Below are 23,150 nucleotides of genomic sequence, written 5' to 3'. Positions count from 1 at the left end.
CCAAGAGCCGGGTCATCAGCATGGGCTGCCCACCATGGGACAAATGGGGCAATGTCCCCAGGCCCTCCAGCTCCCCATCCTGTGATTTAGGACCTAATCCCCTTAATCCCCCTCAAGGAGGTGAGCTGGGACCATCCTGCTGACTCACTGTGCAGTCAGCACCGCTGCCCCGCCCCCAGCTCCCCCATGGCCTGGCTGGGCTCTTGGCCTGGGAAGGACCAGGACAGGTGGCCACCCGCCTCCATGGACACCCTCCTGGGCCTCAGTGTCCCTCTGTGGAAAGCTTACTTTGATGCCAGTTCCCCAGGGCCCTGAGTTCTGGGCCCTTCCCAGCACATCACCGTCTCCTGAATTACACAGTAGCTCTGTGGGTTCCCCAAGGCAGGACATGGCATCCTCCCCCTGCCACACCCAGAGCAGCTGTGGGAGACAACTGCTCTGAGCTCATAAGCGAGTATATGCAGGGGGCAGGGGGCCAATTCCACAGCTGGCAGCCTCTGGGGGCCAGGAGGACAGGGATGGGGAGGGAGGTCTCATCTCTGCACATGCTCAGGGGGAGCCAGCTCTCAGCAGGTGCAGAAGGGTGGGAAGAGACCCCAAGAACCTCTAAAGCCACCGGGGATGCGTTCCCTGTCTAGGGCCTATATGCCCCACCCTCACTGCAGCAGATCCATGGAGGTCTAAGGGGGCTCACCCAGACAAGACACCCCTTGACACCCCATACCAGGCAGGCATCCCCACTGGGCAGCAGGGCCAAGGCACCCCAAGGTATGCCCCAGGACTCTGGAGCTGCCTTCATCCAAGCTGAGTGTGGGGCGGTGAACACCAAAGGCCCCTCTGGGCACAGGGTTACCTGCAGTGTCCTCCTCCTCCCCCTGCCGTGTTGGGGGCTGGGGCTACTGGAGCTGCAGCCACAAGGGAAGAACAGGAGTTTCAGGAGAAGAGGCTGGGCCAGGACCTCAACCCCAGCTTCTCAAGGAAGCCCCTTTCTCTCACAGATGTCCCCCTGGGAAGGCAGTTCCCTTAGCCCCTTAGGGTCTCCTTAGCCCCGTGGAGGCCCCAGCTTGGCACTGGCAGGATCTTCACTCTGAAGCCAAGACCCTCTCCCCTTTGCAAGCCTGCCAGGGAGCCTTGTGGCTGACCCATGCCACACCCACAGCCCCTCCACCCTTGCTTTGCCAGAACTTGGGGTCCTTGTGGGTCTTGGGCCATTTTCCAGATGAGTCCAGAGTGGGAAGTGGCTCACAGCCACATAGCAGAACCTTGGGCAGCCCCCTCCCAGAAGCCCTGTCCCCCCAGCTTGCCCCCAACCCTGTGGCCCCCACACCCTTCCAGAAAAAATTTCAAAGGGAAGCTCTCATAGTCTGTGCCTTCTCCTGAGACCCCTGGGCCTTCCAGCTTCCTGAACTCCAGGGGAAATTCTTTCCTGGAGTCAGGTGTCACTGGCCCTCTGGCTGTCCCCTCCGCTGAGCCAACAGGCCCAAAATAGCCCCAGCTGTCAGCGGGCATCCATCTCAACAGAGCTGGGGGCAGGGCCAGCCAGACCCTCAGGGCACTGGGCGAAGGAGGAGGTGGGTGCTTTGACGCCCCCTTCCTCCCCCAGCTGCTCCCTCCCCACATGAGGGTCTGGCTCAGCTCACCAATGGGGCCGGGGCTGGAATCCATGGCCCCAACCCCAGGAGCAGCACCGCCTGGCTGAAACCCTACCCCAGGTCCCTCCAAACCCCAGAGCCGTGACCTTCAGCAGAGCCATCCTCAGGGGCACTGGATGGCCCCCCACCCCGCCTGCTCTCTGCCTCCTCACCTGTCTCTACCAGGGGCACTGGACAGCACCCAGGCAAGGCGCTCAGATGCTGGGGCAGGGGCTGCTGGGTCTCACCTCCCTCTGAGGGCCCAGGACCGACAAAGCTCCCACCCAGCAGCCCGCACTCCTGCCGGTCCTCAAACTGGACAGGCACGGAAGGACAGGCGGGTGCTATCAGCTGAAGGAGCCTGGGCCCGCCCCCACCCCGCCCCCACCGCCGCCAGCCCGCCCAGCCCAGCTCCAAAATAGCCTGGGTGTCACTGCCTCAGATTTGGTTTCACCCCTGGCCCCAGGGAGGCAAAGGGCAGAGGCTCGGGGCGGCTGGGGGAGGAGGAGGCCTGTGTGTTCCGGTAATGGTGCGGGTGGGGCAGGAGCCCCAACTCGGGAGGACCCCTGCTCAGACCAGCATCCTGGAGTGCAGGGAGGGAAGGAGAATGGGGGATCCATTACCACCCCCAGGAGCACCCAGGACCATCCCCCAGAGGGGAACAGAACCACCCCAAGATGACCAGTCACCTGAGAGTCCTGCAGCCTCTTGGTAGGGGCAAGCAGCTAGGAGCCCAGCACAGGTGCCCAAGGGTCGGCACCCCTCTACCCTAACCACACACGCGACCGGGCTGGGTTCTTTATCCCTGGTCACTCCAGGCAGCACCTGGCCTGGCGGGGTGTCCATGGCATCTTTACATGGGAGTGCGGGTCCCTGACACCCCATACTGAGACCTTCACTTCCCAGGGACTAGGGACCCAGCCCCAAGGGGTGGGCAGGCAGGACAGGGGCAGGTGGTGTGGGTGACACATGATGCTTCATGCCCCAGGATGGCTGCCCCCCCATCCCCATGACTCCGGCGCTGGGACAAGGGTGAATGGGATGCTGGGCCCACCAAGGAGAGGAGGGGGGCTTCGCTTAGCAGGGGCCTAATGGGGAGCCAGAGAAGGCCATCTGGTAGGAGTCCTGGGGCCTCTCTTGGGAAGTGGCTGACCCACCAGGGTTAGGCGGTGGGGGAGCTGCTCTCTGCACAACATCACCCCCCACTCCTGAGCCAGCACCAGGGCATTATGTTCCTGCCCGGTACCCGCAGCCTGGGGGCTGAGCCACATCCTCACCCCGTCTATGCCCTCTACATCCAGGCCTGTATCCAGTGGGAAAACCCAGGCTCTGAGCACAGACTACCCGAAGTCTCAGTCAGCTCAGGCCACCAAAACAAAGACCACAGACGGAGGGACTTAAACACAGACATTTATTTTAGAGTTCTAGGGGCTGCCAGTTCGACATGAAGGTATTGGCAGGTTCCATGTCGGCTAACAGACTTTCTTTCTGGTAAACACATGGCACACTCTCTCTGTGCCCCAACTTGGTGGAGAGAGTGAGCTCTGACATCTCTTCCTCTTCTCATAGGGGCAATAATCCCACCATGGGGGCCAAACCCATGACTTCATCCAAGCCCATTCATCATCCCCTCCATCCCCCTCCCTGTCCTGTGGTCCACCTCCATGCCTCAGCTGCTCTTAGGACCAGCCCGACTCCACTCTGCTTGCAGACAGATCCCTGGTCACCAGCTACAGCCAATGGACCTACACATCACTGTGCACTTGAAAGATGTCAGCTCTCCTGGGTGTTCTCCATCTCTGCAGAGAAGGTGCCTAGTGCCCAACCGATGTATTTTTCAACAATCCACATACTTGCTGCACCCCATGGAAACTGCACTGTCCACCCTCTTCATCCTTGGCAGGGAGAGTGGATAACATCACCTACCAGGTCATCTTGGACTATGAGTCACCCACCTGTCAATCTGGGGGATCACAGGCTTCAAGGGTCCTGGGCCCTATCTATCTTCTCTACCTGGCCTGAGACCCTTGTGCTAACATTCGCATGAGTAGAGTAAATGCAAAACCAAGTGGGTCCCCCAGGGTGTCTCAAATGTTATCATGTACAAGTCCTGTGTGATCATGTCAAAAGTCTGTGGTTCCAGTGCAATTGTGAAGATGAAGTTGTATATTCTGGGGGGAAAGAGGGTTTTATTTCCCTTCTGAATGTTTTAAATGCTTGACCAGCTTGCGAATAACACAGAGGAAGGAAATGCAAACTCCCATATGGAAAACAAACACACAATAACACTTGGCAGTGTTTCATATCAAGAGTTTATTGGATCTTCCCCCAAATGGTGCTTTTTTAAAATTTTACTGCAGAGAGACCTGAGGTTCAGAGAAGTTAGAATGCTTTGATTATGTTTATACAAATGACAGTGCTTAACCAAGTTTCTCCTGAGAATAAATGACAAACAGCCTGTAAGACCAGGGAGATGTAAGAACTCAATGTATCACCACAGCCTGCATAACATCCTGGAACAAAAAGGGGACATTAGGGCTTCCCTGGTGGCGCAGTGGTTGAGAGTCCAGCTGCCGATGCAGGGGACATGGGTTCGTGCCCCGGTCCGGGAAGATCCCACATGCCGCGGAGCGGCTGGGCCCGTGAGCCATGGCCGCTGAGCCTGCGCGTCTGGAGCTTGTGCTCCGCAAGGGGAGAGGCCACAACAGTGAGAGGCCCGCGTACCGCCAAAAAAAAGAGGGGGGGACATTAATGGGAAAGCTGGTGAAATCCAAATAAAGTCTGGAGTTTGGTTTTGAAAAAATGTGTAAATGGTTAAAAATTCCTTGGCGGGGGGCTGGGGGCGGGGTGCAAAAGCAAAAAGTTTGAAGAGGGATGACCAGGTGAAAATTCTGCACGTATGTAGGTAGATAAGGGTATTTAAATCAAACTGTTGCTTTTAGTGGAGAAACTTTGGAAAGAACTTAATGCCCACCTATATTATAATGGATAAAGAAATGATGTGTCATTGGGCAATGTGTGCTACACATCAGTTTAAAAAATGAACTGGAATTGTATCCACAGGGCTAACTCTAAAAAACGTAATGTCAGTAAATAAATTAAGTAATCAAATGAAAAAAAAACCAATCCAAAGTCAGGAGCTCGCATTTCCCCGAGCCTCTGTTGGTTCCTGGTGTGCCCACCACCTCCCTTTGGCCACAAGAGGCTAAACCTGCAGCTGGAAGCTGAGGGAGGGGGAGGATGGGCAGGTGGAGGGTCAGAGAGGAGCTGAGGCCAGAGCTAAGCAGGGGAGAAGAATGTGCCAGAAACACAAGGGAGGGAGGCCCTGCCAGGCAGGACAGCCTAGGTGAGGATTGCAGGACCTGCAGAGACCTCCCGGGGCCTTCGTCTGTCCACAGGACCTTTGGGACCCTGAGCTCAGAAGTGCAGACCCCGGAAACAGCTCCAGGATGTCCTCCCCATGGCAGGACTAGAAAGGGGCCCGGGGTTGAGGGGCCAGGAGGAAGAGAGGGACCCAAGGGATATCCTGGGCTGACTGCTGACCACCAGCTATGCAGACCGGCAGCAGGAGAGGCTAGCGACCGGGCCTGGCTCTGCACAGGTGATAGCCTCGCTCATCAGGTGGAAGTGGGGGGCACCAATAAGAGGGAGCTGGCTCTGGGCATACTGGGCTGGACAGGCCTCTGGGAGAAGGCGTCGTGGGCCCCCGGGAGAAGGCGTCGTGGGCCCCCGGGGACAAGGAGAGCTGGCACTGTGAGAGGCAAGGCCAGAGCTCCAGGGGCACTCACATCCAGAGGAGAGAGACCAAAGGGGTGAGAGGCTTATCAGCACCCCATTTGTCTTCCCATCCACATGGTGGACTGTCTCCTTTGGGATCTGAGTGCACACCCCATGCCAAGGCTGGAATTGTCCTGGTCCCCACCTGGGGACCTCGTTCCAGGATGTGTGCCAGTCACCTCCAGGCCTGAGCTTAGTGTCCCTGCCAGGACCACAGTGAGCCCCAAGATAAGGTACTGCTTTCTCCAGTCCAAGGACCCCAACTGCCCAGGGGCCAGGCCCATGGCAAGGCGGCTACAAAACCCAAGAGACAAGACAAGTGCCATTGAAAGGAGGTTATCGCAAAATTGCACCGTGTGCAGTGCAAGAAATGGTGAGGCCCAAACTTGGTTTCAAGAAAATGCTACACAAGAGACCACAGTTATTTGGAAGGTGAAGCACGTGATTTCCTCAGCAACAGCCACAAAAGTTTGTCTCAGTGATTTGATAGCTTTCCAAGATGTTAGGAGAACTGACAGCAAAGAAAACAATAAAATGAATCATGCTTGACATCATGGTCGGTGTAGGTAAGACTGGCTTTTAGTGGAGAAGCCTCGAGAATCACCAGGGAGTAAATATGTGCCCAGGGCAGGAACGGAGCCCACCATCACCCACGTTCCAAGTTCAGAAACCACAAAAGGACTGAGAAAAACATCCAGAAAACTCTTGGAAAATTGATAACTGTGTTTATCATTAGAAGTGGGGGAGTTTTAACTTGACGTACTTGTATATTATTTAAAACTGGACACCAAGCAAGACAAAGAAGTGAAAGACAGGGCTTCCCTGGCAGTCTAGTGGTTAAGACTCTGCACTTCCACAGCAGGGGGCAGGGCTCGATCCCTGGTCGGGGAACTAAGACCCCACATGCTGTGCAGTGTGGCAAAAAAAAAAAGTGAAAGACAAAAATGAGTTCCAGGAAACTGAGTGGCTGTGGGAGTTCCCTGGGTGCGGGTCTCCTCACCCACCCCTTACTGACAGCCCCCCAACAAAGGTGACCCAAGAGTGCAGCAGAGTGGACACTCCACCAAGACCACGCAAGAGACAAAGTCCAGCTGTCCCAGGGGGTGGGAAATGCAGATGCTAAATGAAGCTTTCTGTAAAGTGACGCTGCAATGTTTTAATGGAAACACCAGCTTTCATTTCAACTAGCTTTAATACAGATATCCCACTTCAAAGTAAACTTTCTCCAGTAATATTTCAGGATCAAAATAAAATATATTTGGAGCAAATAAAATTGATTCCGCCCCCAGTAAAGTACTGACAATAGACACCAGACACGATAGATCGATAGTAAAGGCTTGATAGACATATAGTAAAGTATCGACAATAGATACTTCAAAAACTAAAATCATTTCCCTTATGTAAACAACCTAATTCAGTTTTTGAAAATAGAACCTTATTCACAATGTTATTAATGTGTGCTAAACTGCACCATAAAGATAAGAAGATCTCTGTCTTTTTCTGTATGTTGCCCTGGTCTGCTCCTCTCTGTAGTAATACACATCAGACTACTTTGTAACGTTCATACAACAACAATAAAATGTTATTATGGTGGAAAAGATCTCTGATTCCAATCCTCTCATTCTCCTAAACATAGTTCAAAACTGGGTTATCCTTTTTGTTTCCATTTCAAGACCGAAGTTTGGAGCCTCCTCATTTTTATTTTTGGACACCAATTTTTTTTTTTAAATCATCCATTACAAACTTAGGCTGATTAACGCCAGAATTAAGAAATCTAAAGGAAATTCTACTTTCTCAAACAAAGTAAATTGTTTGGAAAATTACCAAATGAAATACAAGCTCACTTCTGTCACTGTAAGATTGAATTGTAGGTGTTTGTAACAATGAAGTCTCCATGCCCATCAGGCAAAACAGAGGCCACATCGTTCAAATGCTTACATCCGGTCTACATCTGGGTACTTCTGGCCGAGGTTTAGAAGAAAAATGACACAATGCAGGGGTTATTCTGTGGTCAGAATTCTGCAAAGCTTTTATATGAAATGAAAGACAGGGACAGATGTGGAACAGACACTCGAAGGCAGAGGCGCTGGGGACCCTTATGCCCCAGGACAGACCCTCCTTAAGGAAGTGCACCTTGAGTTTGTATCTGCTTCTCAGGTGCAGGCTATAAGCTCTTTTGCCCCACCAAGGCAATTAACACACATCTCTCAACACCAGTTATATACTGTCTTAGCTGAAGACATTGGCAAAGGCCTTTTAAAATCACGCATATTTTCTGAATGCAGTCTTATATGTTTATCTCTAGCATATCACAAGTGTGCAGGAAAAGTGTTGGCTTAATTTTAAAATCCTACCTGAGCCAAACCCAAAGAAAGCAAAGTCACAGCCTCAGCCTCCCTCCTAAGATAGTCTGGCGGCCTCATGAGTGGAGAAAGGGGCCTTCACCTGCAGGGGGGCCTGACCTTCAGTCTCACCCCAAAGGCTGTCCCTCCCATGGGGAGTCAGCTGTGCCCACTCCCATTCAAACAGGTGTGTGTTTGGGACGAGCAATTTAGTGCCCTTCTTCATTGGCAACCCAGGCAGGAACAAATTTAGAGATCCTTTTATTCCAGAAGGAATCTGAGAGGGCTCTGAGCCCACAGTGCAGACCTAATGGACTCTCAGAGGGGGCTGGTTTTAGACTAAATGTTGTTCCATCAATTAGGGGCGGCACAGCATGACACTGGGAGATAAACCAGCTGCCACAGACTAAATATTTGTGTTCCCCCAAAATTCATATGCTGAAATCTAACCCCCAGTGTGTTGATATTAGGAGGTGAGGCTTTGGGGAGGTGATTAGGTTATGAGGGTGGAGCCCTCAGGAATGTGATTAGTGTCCTTATGAAAGAGACCCCAGAGAGCTCCCTTGCCCCTTCCACCACAGGAGGACATAGTAAGAGGTTGACCACCTATAAACCAGGAAGCAAGCTCTCACGAGACACCAAAACTGCCAGGACTTTGATCTCAGACTTCCAGCCTCCAGAACTGTGAGAAATATATGTCTGTTGTTTATAAGCCACCCAGGCTATGGTATTTGGCTATAGCAACCCAAAATAAGACACCAACTACAGAAGCAGTTATTGGAAAGGCGACACCTGCATGCTCAAAATTGTAGTTTTCACATCCTCATGACGAAGAATTTCATAAAAAGATTTTTAATGGATTAAACAACTTTAATTTGGTAGACTCAGAGGCAATTGCTGAATCTTACTGAGAACCAAGTCTGCACACCACCAAGCCTCATCAGAGAGTTCACGGTCAGGTACTGGGCAGCTGGGTAGCTAAAACAGTTCAGGGTCTGTGGCATAATGCGAAATATATATCTGGTCTTTGTCCCTGGATCCTGACACTGAGCTCCTATAGCCCTTGGAATTTCCCAGGTGATAGGACTGTTTTTTGTTCTAATGAGGTGACTCTTGGTGGGCTCCTGGATGGTTCCTGGATGGAGGCTGGTCACCAGAAAAATCAAGCTCTGATTAGAAGCTTGAAATCTTCAACCCCACTCCACCCCCATTCTCCAGAGAAAAAAGAGAGGCTGGAAATGGAGTTAATAATTGATCACGCCTCCTTTGATCTCCTTTATTATATAATAAACCGGTAAAAATACATAAGTGTTTCCTGAGTTCTGTGAACCATTCTAGCAAATGACTGAACCTGAGAAGGGGTTTGTGGGAACCCTGATGTATAGCCAGTAGGTCAGAAGTGTGGGTGGCTCTGGACTTGCGATTGGCATCTGAAAGAGGGGTGGCCTTGTGGGACTGAGCCCTTAACCTGTGGGGTCTGATGCTATCTCCAGGTAGTTAGTGTCAGAATTGAGTCAAATTGTTGGACACCCAGCTCGTATCCACTGAGAATGGGAGAATGGGTTGTAGTTGTTGGAAAACACCCCTGGATCCATCTACTTCTAAAATCTTAAGGGGCATTGTAATAGTAACAAGAAAACTTTACTGAGGATACACTTATTTAACACGTGAAAAAATAATACCATAAAGTTACACGTATTGATCATGTTACTTGCACACCCACAGCCATCCTTTCTATCCATTTAAAAATTCAAGTTAGTATTTCAAGCTTTGATTCTGTTAACATCTGTTAAAATGCTTCATACAATGGAATATTGTAAATGTTGAACATTTGAAATAGTTTTTTGCTTGCAAAATATTAGTCACCTGCAGAAATTACCTAGTGCGAAAAGGCTCTACCTCCCCCTGGGACCTCATGTCTCTGGAAGAATTCTTCTTGTGCCCTTTAAAAGATTTTGTAACCAAGACTAAAGAACCATCACATATTTTTGCAAATAATGCTGGGAGGTGCATCGGCATTCACAGCTATGTTGAATGTCCATCCAATGTTGGAATGAGGCTGGTATTCCTCCAAAACAAGTCTACAAAGCCTTGTGGGGCTTCATAGAGAGAAGGCTCCTTTGTCATCTCCCATTTCTTACCCCATGATATTCACATCAATGCAAAACAATCCAATCGTCAGGTGGCTGGGGTTTTAAGCCTCTTCCAACACCTTCAGGTTTGAGAACCACAGGCATCAGCCTTAGTTCAGAAACAAGGTTGAGATGGTCCACTTCTCGGATAGCAGCATGACAAGCTCTGCAGACCCACTCCACAGCAAAACATGTATAACTGGTGAACACTAATAATAATAATAATAATAAAATTATAATCTCAGAAAATTGTCCTCAGCGCACACAGCAAAAGAAGAGATGTTGATTCAAGAAAATCTACTAAAACTTGGTAAGAATGATATGAGTCTGAGGTGATTTACCCAAACGCCCCCCAGCTCTGCTTGATAGAACTCCACCTGGGGTGGGTATGGCCAAGAAGATGGGGGTCCCTCTCCCTTCAGCTCCTGATCAGGGGGTATGGCGTCTTACCAAGGGGGCAGGCCATCAGCATTTCTCATTCCCTCTAGCTCCAAAGCTGAAGCAGCTAAATTCCTGGTGAGTGTGGCTGAGAGTTTGGGGGCACCCTTTCTCTATGCAGTGCCTACTCACTGAATGGAGGCATGGTAGACTGAACATTATGGGGGTCCTGATTATCCCTACCCCAAATCACTCATAGAGCAGAGGTTCCACACCAGGAGAAGCAAATCAATAAGACCAGAGGCTGCCGCTGACAAGAGCATTGGCTCAGAGATTCTTCCCAGAGGAAAGGCAGTTCACAGAGGGCTCCAAAGCTTTCCACAAAGGAACTGACCTCATTTGAAACAAAGTTCAGGAATGTTCAAGCCTCAGGGTGCTCTTGAAAACAGTAGCTCCTCTTAATTAAGAGAAAAAAGCTAAACCAAGCCAGTTCACCAGAGAGAACCATGGAAAGAGATAGCTAAGAAGAACCTCCTGGGGTAAGAACAAACCTCAGAGACTGGCCTTAAAACTGAACACTAGCCAGAAGACTGTGCAGCAGTTTACGGGCATTGTTGAAAACAGCAGACCAGTCAGCCAGCGATTAGTGGGTGTGATATCAACTGAAACAGCTTAATGGAGGGATCAGGAAAGAGATAGTCAGAGAGCCCTCTGAAAATCCCTGCATCCCAGGGCGATTTTGCTTATGCTTAAATTGCACCCTCTGAGGAGTGACACCAAAGGCTTCACACTGCCGGGGAAATAGACTCACTAAAAGAGGCTAGCTGTATCACTAAGCAAATAAATAGGCAAACAACTGCAAAAACAAGCCCAGAGAAAAAGTAGGGGAATCAGTATCCATAGTTACCAAAATATATTACCTAAAATATCTGGCTTTCAACAAAAAAATAATGAGATATGCAAAGAACAGCAAAGTGACCCATACGCAGGGAAAAAAAACAGACAACAGAAACTGTGAGAGGGACCAGATGTTGTACTTAACAAACAAAGTTTCATAGCAGCTATCATAACTATTCAAAGAACTTAAGGAAGCCATGCTGAAAGAAGTAAAGGAAGGTTTCATGATGATGTCTCATTAAATAGAGAACAGCAGTAAAAAGATAGAAATTATAAAATGAAACACACTAGAGGGGTCCAATGGTAGATGTCAATGGCAAAAGAAAGAATCCATGAACTTGAAGATAGGGACTGATTGAGATCATGCAAGATGAAGAAAAATAGACAATCTTAGAGAAATGTGGGACACCATTAAATGCACTAATATATGCACAATAAAAACAACTCACCACACACAAGAGAAGCCCAATATGATTTACAGCTTATTTCTCATCAGAAACCGTGACTGCTACAAGGCAGTGGAGATAGGTAGCAAAGAGCAGACTTCCTGGGTAAATCATTCTCTGCTGCCAAAACAGCGTATCAAACAAAACAGGATCTTAAAAAATGCCAAGTCAGAACATTAAAGTAAATACAACATGCTTGAATTTATGTTACTATTATTCAAATTAGTAACTATCATTAAAATTGATTTCAAATCCTGGGCAACACTTTAGGCCACCTGCTGGGGGAATTGTAATGCTATTGGTTAAATTCTAGAAACTCTCTCATCAGTCCTGGAGGTGTTTTCACAGTGTTCAAGAGGAATTCAGTTGTGATGACTAACTTGGGTGAAAGTCCAAAAATGATCCTGTAATTTGAGAGTTTCAGGAAGCAACACTGATATAAGAATTTAAACAATTTAGGGACTTCCCTGGTGGCGCAGTGGTTAAATCCACCTGCCAATGCAGGGGACAGGGGTTCAAGACCTGGTCCAGGAAGATCCCACATGCTGAGGAGCAACTAAGCCCACACACCACAACTACAAAGCCTGTGCTCTAGAGCCCTCGAGCCACAACTACTGAAGCCCACGTGCCTAAAGCCCATGCTCCGCAATGAGAAGCCACTGCAATGAGAAGCCCACACACTGCAACGAAGAGTAGACCCCGCTCGCTGCAACTACAGAAAGCCCACGCACAGCAACAGAGACCCAACGCAGACAATAAATAAATAAATATAAATAAATAAATTTATTTTTTTAAAAAAGAATTTAAACAATTTGAAGTAACACAAGGATTTTAATAATATATCCTGTATCCACTAAAATAAATGCCAGGGAATGTATATGAAAAACATTTTTTTGGCCCAAAAGTATTTGCCAAACCTTTGAAAAGGCTTGTGGAAGATCTTTTTGACGTGTCCAAGGAAAATGAACTTCTGGGTGCCCTTGTACTGGTGTCAGAAGTACAGTTGTGAGCTCTCCCTCCCCCTCTCATGGTTTAAAATTAGAGCCCATGGGGCCTGGGAGTCACCATGGAACTGCCTCCTGCCCCCAACAGCTGCCTTCCCTCCCTGCAAATGCTAATATTAGGGCTGCACAAATTCCTAGAGTAGAAATTAAGGGCCACAATTAACTGGGTGACTTAACTTGGCAATCTTGCCCTTTTATCATGGTTAGAAACTGGACCTTTTCACAGCCATGGCTTTGCTACAAAGTCACTCAGTTTCTTCAGCTCAACCCCCGTATGTTTGGCCTCTCCAAAGAGCTTCAAGACTCCAACTTATTTTCTCCTGGGCATTACATTCTGGGCATCAGTTCATACAACATCCTTGTCATCTCAGCCCAGGGCTGTGCTGGACATGCTCTGGACAAAGTCACTTCTAGGACATACCACAAAGCTGTTCCAGGGCCTCCATGTGGTCACTGTTGGACCTTCAATGGCCAGAGCCAAGGATAGCACATATAAAAGGGTCACAAGAACAGAGAAAGCTGTCCAAGCAAGAAACAGACCCTATTTTTCTAACCACTGACTCTTGGATGTGAGAGCTCAATCAGGAAGCTGTAGTAATCAAGACAAGACAGTGGCTCAAGAATAGAATAGAAGAAAAGAGAAGAATAGAGAGCCTGGAAACTGGCCTGCACACATTCAGACACTGAGATGTCCCTACAGAGGACTGGGAAGAATTTTCTAGACAACCAGCTCTCCTCTGAAAAAAATGAAAGCAAGATCACTACTTTGCACCTATCATGGGATGAATGGTATCCCCAGAAAAAGATATGTCAAAGTCCTTACCCCCAGAATCTGTGCATGGGAACTATTTAGAGGTGGAGTCTTTGCAGATGCAATCAAATCAAGAAGTCATTAGGATGGACCCCAATGCAATAACTAGTATCCTTATCAGGGGAAATGTAGACACAGGGGCAAACATGAGCTGAGGGAAGATGATGTAGGAACACAAAGGAAGAAGCCCTTGTGAAGACAAAGGCAGAGACTGTAGTGATACAGTCACAAGTCCAGACCTCCTGGGGCACCAGGAGCTGAAAGAGGCAGAAAGGATCCTTCCCTAGAGCCTCTGGAGGGAGATTGACCCACTGACACTTTGATTTTGTACTTCTGTAGGAGAATAAATTTCTGGTGTTTTAAAGCCACCCAATTTGTCGTAATTTATTATAGCAGCCCTAGGAAAGTAATATAGTGTCATACACAAAATTCAAGCGGATTAAACATGGAATTACCATATGACCCTTTAATTCCATTCCTAGGTATGCACTCAAGAAAACTGAAGCATGTCCACACAAAAACTTTCAGAGCAACTATTCACGACAGCCAAAAAGTGGGAAAAACCCAAATGTCCATTAACTGATTAACTGATGAATGGATAAACAAAATGTGCTCTATCCTTACAATTGAATATTATTCAGTCATAAAAAGGAATAAAATACTGAAACATGTACAATGTGGATTAATTTTGAAAACATTATGCTCAGTTAGAGAAGGCAGACACAAAAGGCCATATACTATATGATTCCTTCATATGAAATGTTCAGAACAGGCAAATCTAGAGACAGAAAGTGGATTAGTGGTTACCAGGGTCTGGGGGAGGAGAATGGGGAGTGACTGCTTAATGGGTATAGAGTTTCCTTTTGAGGTGATGAAAATGTTTTGAATCTACATAAAGGTGATGGTTGTACAACATTGTGAATGTATTAAATGCCTCTAAATTGTATACTTTAAAATGGCTAACTTTATGTTATACGAATCTTACTTCAATTAAAAAAAATCAAGCTGAAATGAATTCAAAAACCTGACTAAAAGTCTCCACCCCAGCTCCACCATGTTGGGACTTGTGGGTTGTGTGCTGCTGCCTCAGCCTCTGAGGGCTTCCGGGGACTCAGCCCTTCAGCGCTGCTACCCCAAGCCCAGCTCTTACTGTGGGCCGCTTCGGCAGCACTCCAGCCTGCCAGAGACTATGCTGCTCAAACTTATCCATCGCCAAAGGCAGGAGCTGCCACTGGGCGTGTCGTGGTGGTCATCGGTGCAGTGGTGGACGCCCAATTTGATGAGGGGCTGCCACCCATCCTAAATGTCCTAGAAGTGCAAGGCAGGGAAACCAGGCTGGTTTTGGAGGTGGCCCAGCATTTGGGTGAGAACACGGTAAGGACCATTGCCATGGATGGTACAGAAGGTTTGGTTAGAGGTCAGAAAGTCCTGGATTCGGGTGCACCAGTCAAAATTCTTGTTGGCCCTGAGACCTTGTGTAGAATCATGAACACCATTGGAGAACCTATTGATGAAAGAGGTCCCATCGAAACCAAACAATTTGCTGCTGTTCATGCTGAGGCTCCTGAATTCATGGAGATGAGTGCTGAGCAGGAAATTCTCACTACTGGTATCAAGGTTGGGGATCTGCTGCCTCCCTATGCCCAGGGTGGCAAAATTGGGCTCTTTGGTGGTGCTGGAGTTGGCAAGACAGTACTGATCATGGAGTTAATCAACAATGTTGCAAAAGCCCATGGTGGTTGCTCTGTGTTTGCTGGTGTTGGTAAGAGGACCCATGAGGGCAATGACTTATACCATGAAATGACTGAGTCTGGTGTTATCGACTTAAAAAATGCTACTCGCAAGGTCGCGCTGGTGGATGGTCAAATGAATGAACCGCCTGGTGCTCGGGCCCGGGTAGCTCTGACTGGACTGATTGTAGCTGAATACTTCAGAGACCAAGAAGGTCAAGATGTATTGCTGCTTATTGATAACATCTTTTGCTTCACCCAGGCTGGCTCAGAGGTGTCTGCTTTATTGGGCAGAATCCCTTCTGCAGAGGGTTATCAGCCTACCCTGGCCACTGACATGGGTACCACGCAGGAAAGAATCACCACCACCAAAAAGGGATCTATCCCCTCTGTACAGGTTATCTACGTGCCTGCTGATGACTTGACTGACCCTGCCCCTGCCACTACCTTTGCCCATTTGGATACTACCACTGTGCTGTCCCGTGCTATTGCTGAACTGGGCAGATATCTAGCTGTGGATTCTCTGGACTCCACCTCTCACATCATGGGTCCCAACATTGTTGGCAATGAGCATTATGATGTTGCCTGTGGGGTGCAAAAGATCCTACAGGACTACAAATCCCTCCAGGACATCATTGCCATCCTGGGTATGGATGAACTTTCTGAGGAAGACAAGTTAACTGTGTCCCATGCATGGAAAATACAGCGTTTCTTGTCTCAGCCATTCCAGGTGGCTGAGGTCTTTACCAGTCATATGGGGAAGCTGGTACCCCTGAAGAAGGCCATCAGAGGATTCCAGCAGATTTTGGCAGGTGAATATGACCATCTCCCAGAACAGGACTTCTATATGGTGGAACCCATTGAAGGAGCTGTGGCAAAAGCTGATAAGCTGGCTGAGGAGCACTCGTGAGGAGGTCCTTTTGGCAAACTAAGCACTCATCCTCTGTGCTGTCCCTCTCCTTGCCCCTAATCCCAAAATCAGTTTCCTTGGTAAGCCACATGAGAGCCTAGACTGAAGACATTGTGTTCCGTCTGAAGAGCATTTAAGGTTTACAATAAAATGTACATCCCTCAAAAAAAAAAAAAAAAAGAACCAACACATGAGAATTCCTTGGCAGTCCAGTGGTTAAGACTTGGCGCTTTCACTGCTGGGGCCTAGGTTTGATGCCTGGTCAGGGTGTTAAGATCCCGCAAGCCATGTGGCGCAGCCAAAAAAAAAAAAAAACCACAAAGTTTTTGAAGAAAATTGAGAACATATATATGCAAAAATTTCTTGAACAAAACATAAGACAACAGACATCCTAAAAGGATTATTTTTATTATAAAATAATTATTTTGACTACATTCAAATTAATGATGGGGAATTCCCTGGCAATCTAGTGGTTAGGACTCCACACTTTCACTGCAGTGGCCTGGGTTCAATCCCTGATCAGGGAACTAAGATCCTGCAAGCCGTGCAGCGTGGCCAAAATAATAACAATAAAATAAAATTCATGATGGCTGCCCAAAAGAAGATACCAAAAACAAACTTCAGAAAGGATGCCTGCCACATGTGTGATTTGCAGGAATTCTTACACATGTGCGCTACAGTACAGATACAAGGATGTTCAAGGTGGTACATGGCAGCAAAGTATTGTCAGCAAACTCAATTGCCAGGGGGGAGAATCAAATAAATTGCAGGACATACCTGGCGAACACAGGATGCAGTCATACAAAGAATGCAAGAGGTCCTCAGCCACTGACATGGGAAGACACCAGTATCAGGGTTTTCTAGAGAGATAAAACCAATACGCACATATATATGCATCTGAGTTGGCAAACTGGAGACCCAGGGGAGCCAATATTCCAGTCCAAGTCCAAGGACAGAAGACTGATGTCCAGCTCAAATAGTCATACATGAAGAGTTGCCTCTTCCTCCACCTGTTTGTTCTAGTCAGGCCTTCAAATGGTTGGATGAGGCCCACCCACACTGGGGAGGGCCATTTGCTTTATACAGTCCACCAATTCAAGGTTAACCTCATCCAGAAACACCCTCACAGACACTCCCAGAATCATGTTGGGCCAAATGTTTGGGCTCCCTGTGGCCTACTCAAGTTGACACATGAAATTAGCCTTCACAACACATGTACCCAGTACAGAAATGTGAGTTGCAGGACATAGAGGACACAAGTCCATTTAAGCTTGGAAAAGTACAACACAAAACACTGTGTGTGGGCACAAACATACAAATAAATCTATGTCTGTAAGTGCATAGAATTGTCTGAAAGTGAGCACAGATGGCTAAGTATGGAGACTTTCGGGAGGGTGGGAGGGAGGACACAGGCTTTTCACTCTATGTGCTTCTGTGCCATTAACTTGTATTCAACAGGCACGCATTCCATTTACAGTTAAAAAATAACAATAAGGTAAGTTTTAAAAGAGGAAAACAAAGCCAATGGGCTTTGCTCATGGAACTCCACAAGGGAGATCTTCCAGGAGATGCAGCCCTGGGCAGAGGGAGCCAAGCGTGACAAGGAGGGCCTGAACAGCAGAATCCTGGAGAACTCAGTCAGGAAGAGATGCTAGGAGGGCCAAAGCCGGGAGAAGACCCAGAGCTGCCTAAATTGGTGTTTTGTGTCCTAACTCTGAGCAGTGTGGACAGCATGCAGCCTGGCTCATGAGAACAAAGAAAACCTGTAACAACAGGAGAAGCAGCAGCACCCCAAGTGTGCTGTGCAGGAGGCCGAGCCTGAGCAGGGCTGGGGTGAGGGGTAGGGTAAGAGCCATGGCCAGGCCAAGGTGAGGGCCAAGGTGAGAGCTAAGGTGAGGGCCACAGTGATGGCCAAGGCGAGGGCTATGATGAAGGTCAAGGTGAAAGCCAACTGATAGCTATGGTGAGGGTCACCAGGAAGGCCAAGGTGAAGGCCACAAGGCTGGTCCATCTGGGCTGATGGCAGAAGTAGCCTCATTGCAGTAGTGAGTGCTAGGCCTGGGGTTCAGGCATTCCCCTTCACCCTGCACTTTTCAACCTCCCTTCAGAGTTGTTTCTTTTAATGAAGTCTTAATCAGAGCTCAAATATAAAAAGCTTATCAGAGTAGAAATATTATAGTGCCGTGGTTCTCATAGTGTGGTCCCACCAACTTGTGGGTCCCTGAAGCCCTTTCAAGACACCTAGCAGTACGGACAGTTTCCATGTTGCCTCTTTCGCTCTCATTCTCTCACCAGTGTGGCATTGTCCCAAGGCTGCAGGACTCCAGAGCAGAGAATTCAGCTGTCCTGTATGAAGCTGGGTATTAGAGAGATTTGCACACTAATAAATGCCACTCTTGTCTCTACATTTTGTTTTTTGTTGGTTTTAGAAAATACAGGGTTTTTTCCATTAAAAATATGTTATTTATATTAACATATAATGGGCTTATTATTATTTTAAATGAATTAATAAACATTTAAAATTTTCTCAGTTTTGATATCAATAGATTTATCACACAGGAACTAAAGCTCTTTAAGGTCTGTGGGAAAGTTTTTAGGAGTTAAAATAATTCTGAGGCTGAAAAGCTCCCAGGGAATCCCTGATTGGTGCAGGACATAAGTCTAAAGCAACAGCACTAAACAAGAAAGAACACAATGGTTTTGAGCAACAGAGGTCAAGACTCACAGTTCATAAACTAATGGCTGTGGTGCGAGTGGTAGAAATAGACCCAAAGTTAACGTATGTATGTGTGTGTATACATGCACACATGCATATACGTATTCTGGCCAAACAGAAAAGATTTGGGGGATGAATAAGAACAAGAAAAATCTAAATAATGCTTTTCATTAGAAACACACCTAAAACATAAGGATATTAAAAAGTTCAAAGAAAAAGAACAGAAAAATACAGAAAAGGCACATATTACCCAAAAGAAAATTGATGCAGCTATATTACCAGCAAACAAAATTGGCTTTGTGCGAAAATAGTAACTAAAGTTCAGAGGTCATTTGAAAAGGTTCAATTCAGCAGGCAGCCATAAACTTCAAAGGAAAGGCATAACATAGTTGATGTCCTCTGACCAGAATGTTAAAATTCAGCAAAAACAAAACAAACTCCATTAATTTAGATATCATCTCTAAATAACTCAAGGGCTAAGAAAATTGCAGTGGAAACTTTTAAATATTTAGAACTAAAATGTATCAAAAACATGGCCTGTCAAACCAATGGGATACTGTTGAGAAAGAAACAGCCTTAACAACTTAGAGTAGAAGAAAAGAAAGGCCAAAATCTAAAAGTTAATCATCTAATTTCAGAAGCTAGGAAAAGAATAATCAAACCAACACAGGGAACATATAAAGAATGAAAGAATAATGACAAGAACAGAAATTAATGAATAAAGAGTAAAGAGAAACCAGAGAGGATAAATAAAACTACATGTTGCTTCCTTGACAAACCTTTGTCAAGACTGACCAAGAAAAGGAGATGGCACAAATAGCCCATATTAGGAATGAAATGATGGTAGAATTACAAACACTGCACAGATTGAAAAGATAAGAAGATTCAAACTATATTACAAAGCTATAGTAATTGAAACAGCAATGGTACTGGCATTAAAAAAAAAAAAAGACATATAGACCAGTGGAACAGAATCAAGAGCCCAGAAGTAAACTCTCACATCTGCAGTCAACTAATCTTTGACAAGAGCATCAAAAACACACAATAGAGAAAGGGCAGTTTCTTCAATAAATGTGGTTGAGAAAACTGGACATCCACATGCAAAAGAATGAAAATGAACCACTATCTTACATCATACAAAATAATTACCACAAAATGGATTAAAGGCATAAATGTAAGACCTGAAACCAAAAAACTCCTAGAAGAAAGCATAGGAAAATTTCTCCTTGGTCTTAGGAAGGATTTTTTGAGTGACAACTAAAGCACAAACAACAAAAGCAAAAACGAATAAGTGGGACTATATCAAACTAGAAACTGCTGTATAGCAAAGGAAACAATCAATAAATTGAAAAGACAACCTACAGAATGGGAGAAAATATTTATAAACCATATATCTGATAAGGGGTTAATATCCAAAATATATAATGAATTCACAACTCAATAGCAAAAAACCACAAACAATCTGATTAAAAACTGGCAAAGGACTTGAAGACATGTTTCCAAAGAAGACATACCGATGGCCAACAGGCACATGAAAAGATGCTCAGCATCACTAATCATCACAAAAATATGAATCAAAACCACGAGATATCACCTCACACCTGTTAGAATGGCTACCATCTAACTACAAGAGATAACAAATATTGGTGAGGATGTGGAGAAAAGGGAACCCCTATGCACTGTTTATCAGAATGTAAATTGGTGCAGCACTGTACAAAACAGTAGGGTGGACCCTCAAAAATTAAAAATAGAACTACCATATGATCCAGCCCTTGACTACTGGGTATTTATCCAAAGGAAACAAAATTGATATCTCAAAGAGATATCTGCACCTCCATGTTCATTGCAGCATTATTCACAATAGCCAGGACATGGAAATGACCCAAGAGTCTACCAACTGATGAATGGATAAATAAATTTGGTATGCATATACAATGAAATACTATTCAGCCAAAAAGAAAGAAGGAAATCTCGCCATTTGTGACAAAATGAATGAAGCTGGAGGGCATCATGATACGTGAAATAAGTCAGAAAGAGAAAGACAAATATTGTATGGTATCACTTATATGTGGAATCTTAAAAAAAAATTTTCTTAAGTTGAGCTCATAGTAACAGAGAATAGAATGATGGTTGGTAGGCATTGTGGGGATGGAGGAAAAGGGGAGATATTGGTTAAAGTGTACAAATGTTCAGTTATAAGATGTTTTTTAACGTACAGCGTGATTTTTTAAAGATAGGATATTTTCCAAAACTTATTGGACTGTATACTTTAAATGGATGAAGTTTATTATATATCAACTATACCTTATTATAGATTATTTTTTAAAGCAGTATAATATTATGAACAATGTTATTACAACAATTTGAAAACTTAGATGTTATGGACAAATTCCTAGAAAACACAATCATCGTTTCAATTCATATCCCTCCAAAAATCAATAAACTTTAACAAACAGTCATGATTTTTTAAAAAACTTAGCAAACTATGACTTCCAGTTATAAGAACTATCTTAACCTGAAAAGGGACATCTACCAAAAAATCTCAGCAACAGTCAGACCAAGTGGTAAAATCACAATGGCATCTCTCTTAAGATAAAAAAATGGGGTGTGGTACCACATCTCTACCCAACTCAATCCATCATAGAAAGACATGGAAAAAGGTAGAGATGTAGGGATTGCAAGAATGAAACAAAATTCTCGTTCACCTCAGATTATATGATTGTCTACAGAAAAAGCCCCAAACCACTTACAGAAAAGACTCATTTGCAAATTTATTTCTATACATCTGTGAACAAAAATTTACATAAATGCAGTTTCACAAGGATAACATTTGCAACACTATCAAAATTATTTTTAACAACACATGAATAAATTTAATGAAAGATATATAAGAACTTTAGGAAAATTATACAACTGTTGTGAAAGACATCCAAGTAGGCCTAAACAAATGGAGAGACACATGATGTTCATGGATTTGAAAATTCAATAACACTAAGATGGCAGTTTCCCCAACTTGACCTACAAATTTAATGCAATGTTGAGCAAAATGCTATTGTGTGTGTGTGTGCACAAGTGTGTGTGAACAGATTGTAAACAATCTGACTCTAAAATTCACATAAATAATCAAAGAATAGCCAAGATGCTAGTAAAGTTGCAGGATGCAAAATCAACATACAGAAATGTGTTGTATTTCTATATACTAATAACAAACTATCTGAAAGAGAAATTAAGAACACAATTCCATGTACAATTGAACCAAAAAGAAAAAAATACCTGGAAATAAATTTAACCAACAAAGTGAAAGATCTGTACACTGAAAACAATAACACACTGATGAAAAAAAATTGAAGAAGACACAAATAAATGGAAAGATAGTCCATGCTCACGGGTTGGATAAAATAATATTATTAAAATATCCATACCCAAAGCAATCTATAGATTCAATGCAATCCCTATTTTTTTTTAATCCAATGGAGTTTTTCACAGAAACAGAACAAACAGTCCTAAAATTCGTATGGAACCCAAAAGACACCAAATAGCCAAAGCAATCTTTGAGAAAGAAGATCAAAGCTGGAGGCATCACACTCCCTGATTTCAAACTATAGTAAAAGCTATAGTAATCAAAACAGTAGGATAAAGTCATAAAAACAGACACATAGATCAATGGAACTGTGTAAAGAGCCCAGGAATAATTAATTTATGACAAAGGAGCTGAGAATATACATGGGGAAAGGACAGTCTCTTTAGTAAAGGGTGTTAGGAAAACTGGACATGCAAAAGAATAAAACTGGACCACTGTCTTACACCATATGCAGAAATTAACTCAAAATGGATTAAAGACATAAATATAAGACCTGAAACTCTTAGAATAAGACATAGGCAATAAGCTCCTTGACACTGGATTTAGCAATGATTTTTTGGATTTGACACCAAAAACAAAGGCAACAAAAGCAAGAATAGACAAGTGGGACAACATTGAACTAAAAAGCTTCTGCACAGCAAAGGAAACTATCAACAAAATGAAAAGGCAATCTACTGATTGGGAGAAAATATTTGTAAAGCATATATCTGATAAGGGGTTAATATCCAAAATATATAAAGAACTCATACAATTCAATGGCAAAAACAAACAATCCAACTTAAAAGTGGTCAGAGGATCTAAATAGACATTTTTCCAAAGAAGACAGACAGATGACCAAAAAAAAACACATGAAAAGATGCTCAACATCACTAATCATTAGGGAAATACAATTCAAAACTACAGTGAGATATCACTTCTCACCTGTTAGAATGGCAGTTATCAAAAAGACAAGAAATAACAAGTATTGGCAAAGATGTGGTGAAAAGAGAATCCTTGTGCGAAGTTGGTAAGAATG

At 45.2% G+C, this 23,150-nt stretch overlaps 1 protein-coding gene across 1 annotated transcript; it reads left to right on the top strand.

The window, feature by feature from the left end:
* Positions 1 to 14,472: 14,472 nt before the first annotated feature.
* LOC307051872 (ATP synthase subunit beta, mitochondrial-like) lies at positions 14,473 to 16,058 on the top strand (the record flags this gene model as incomplete). Its single annotated transcript, XM_079702490.1, is given in 2 exon segments — positions 14,473 to 14,494; positions 14,497 to 16,058. Coding segments are annotated over 2 exon segments (1,584 nt in total).
* Positions 16,059 to 23,150: the final 7,092 nt, after the last annotated feature.

The sequence above is a fragment of the Hyperoodon ampullatus genome (genome assembly GCF_949752795.1).
Source record: "Hyperoodon ampullatus genome assembly, chromosome: 4".
NCBI lineage: Eukaryota > Metazoa > Chordata > Mammalia > Artiodactyla > Ziphiidae > Hyperoodon > Hyperoodon ampullatus.
Note: the sequence above shows the minus strand (reverse complement) of the source record. Positions and strands in the feature narration are given on the sequence as shown.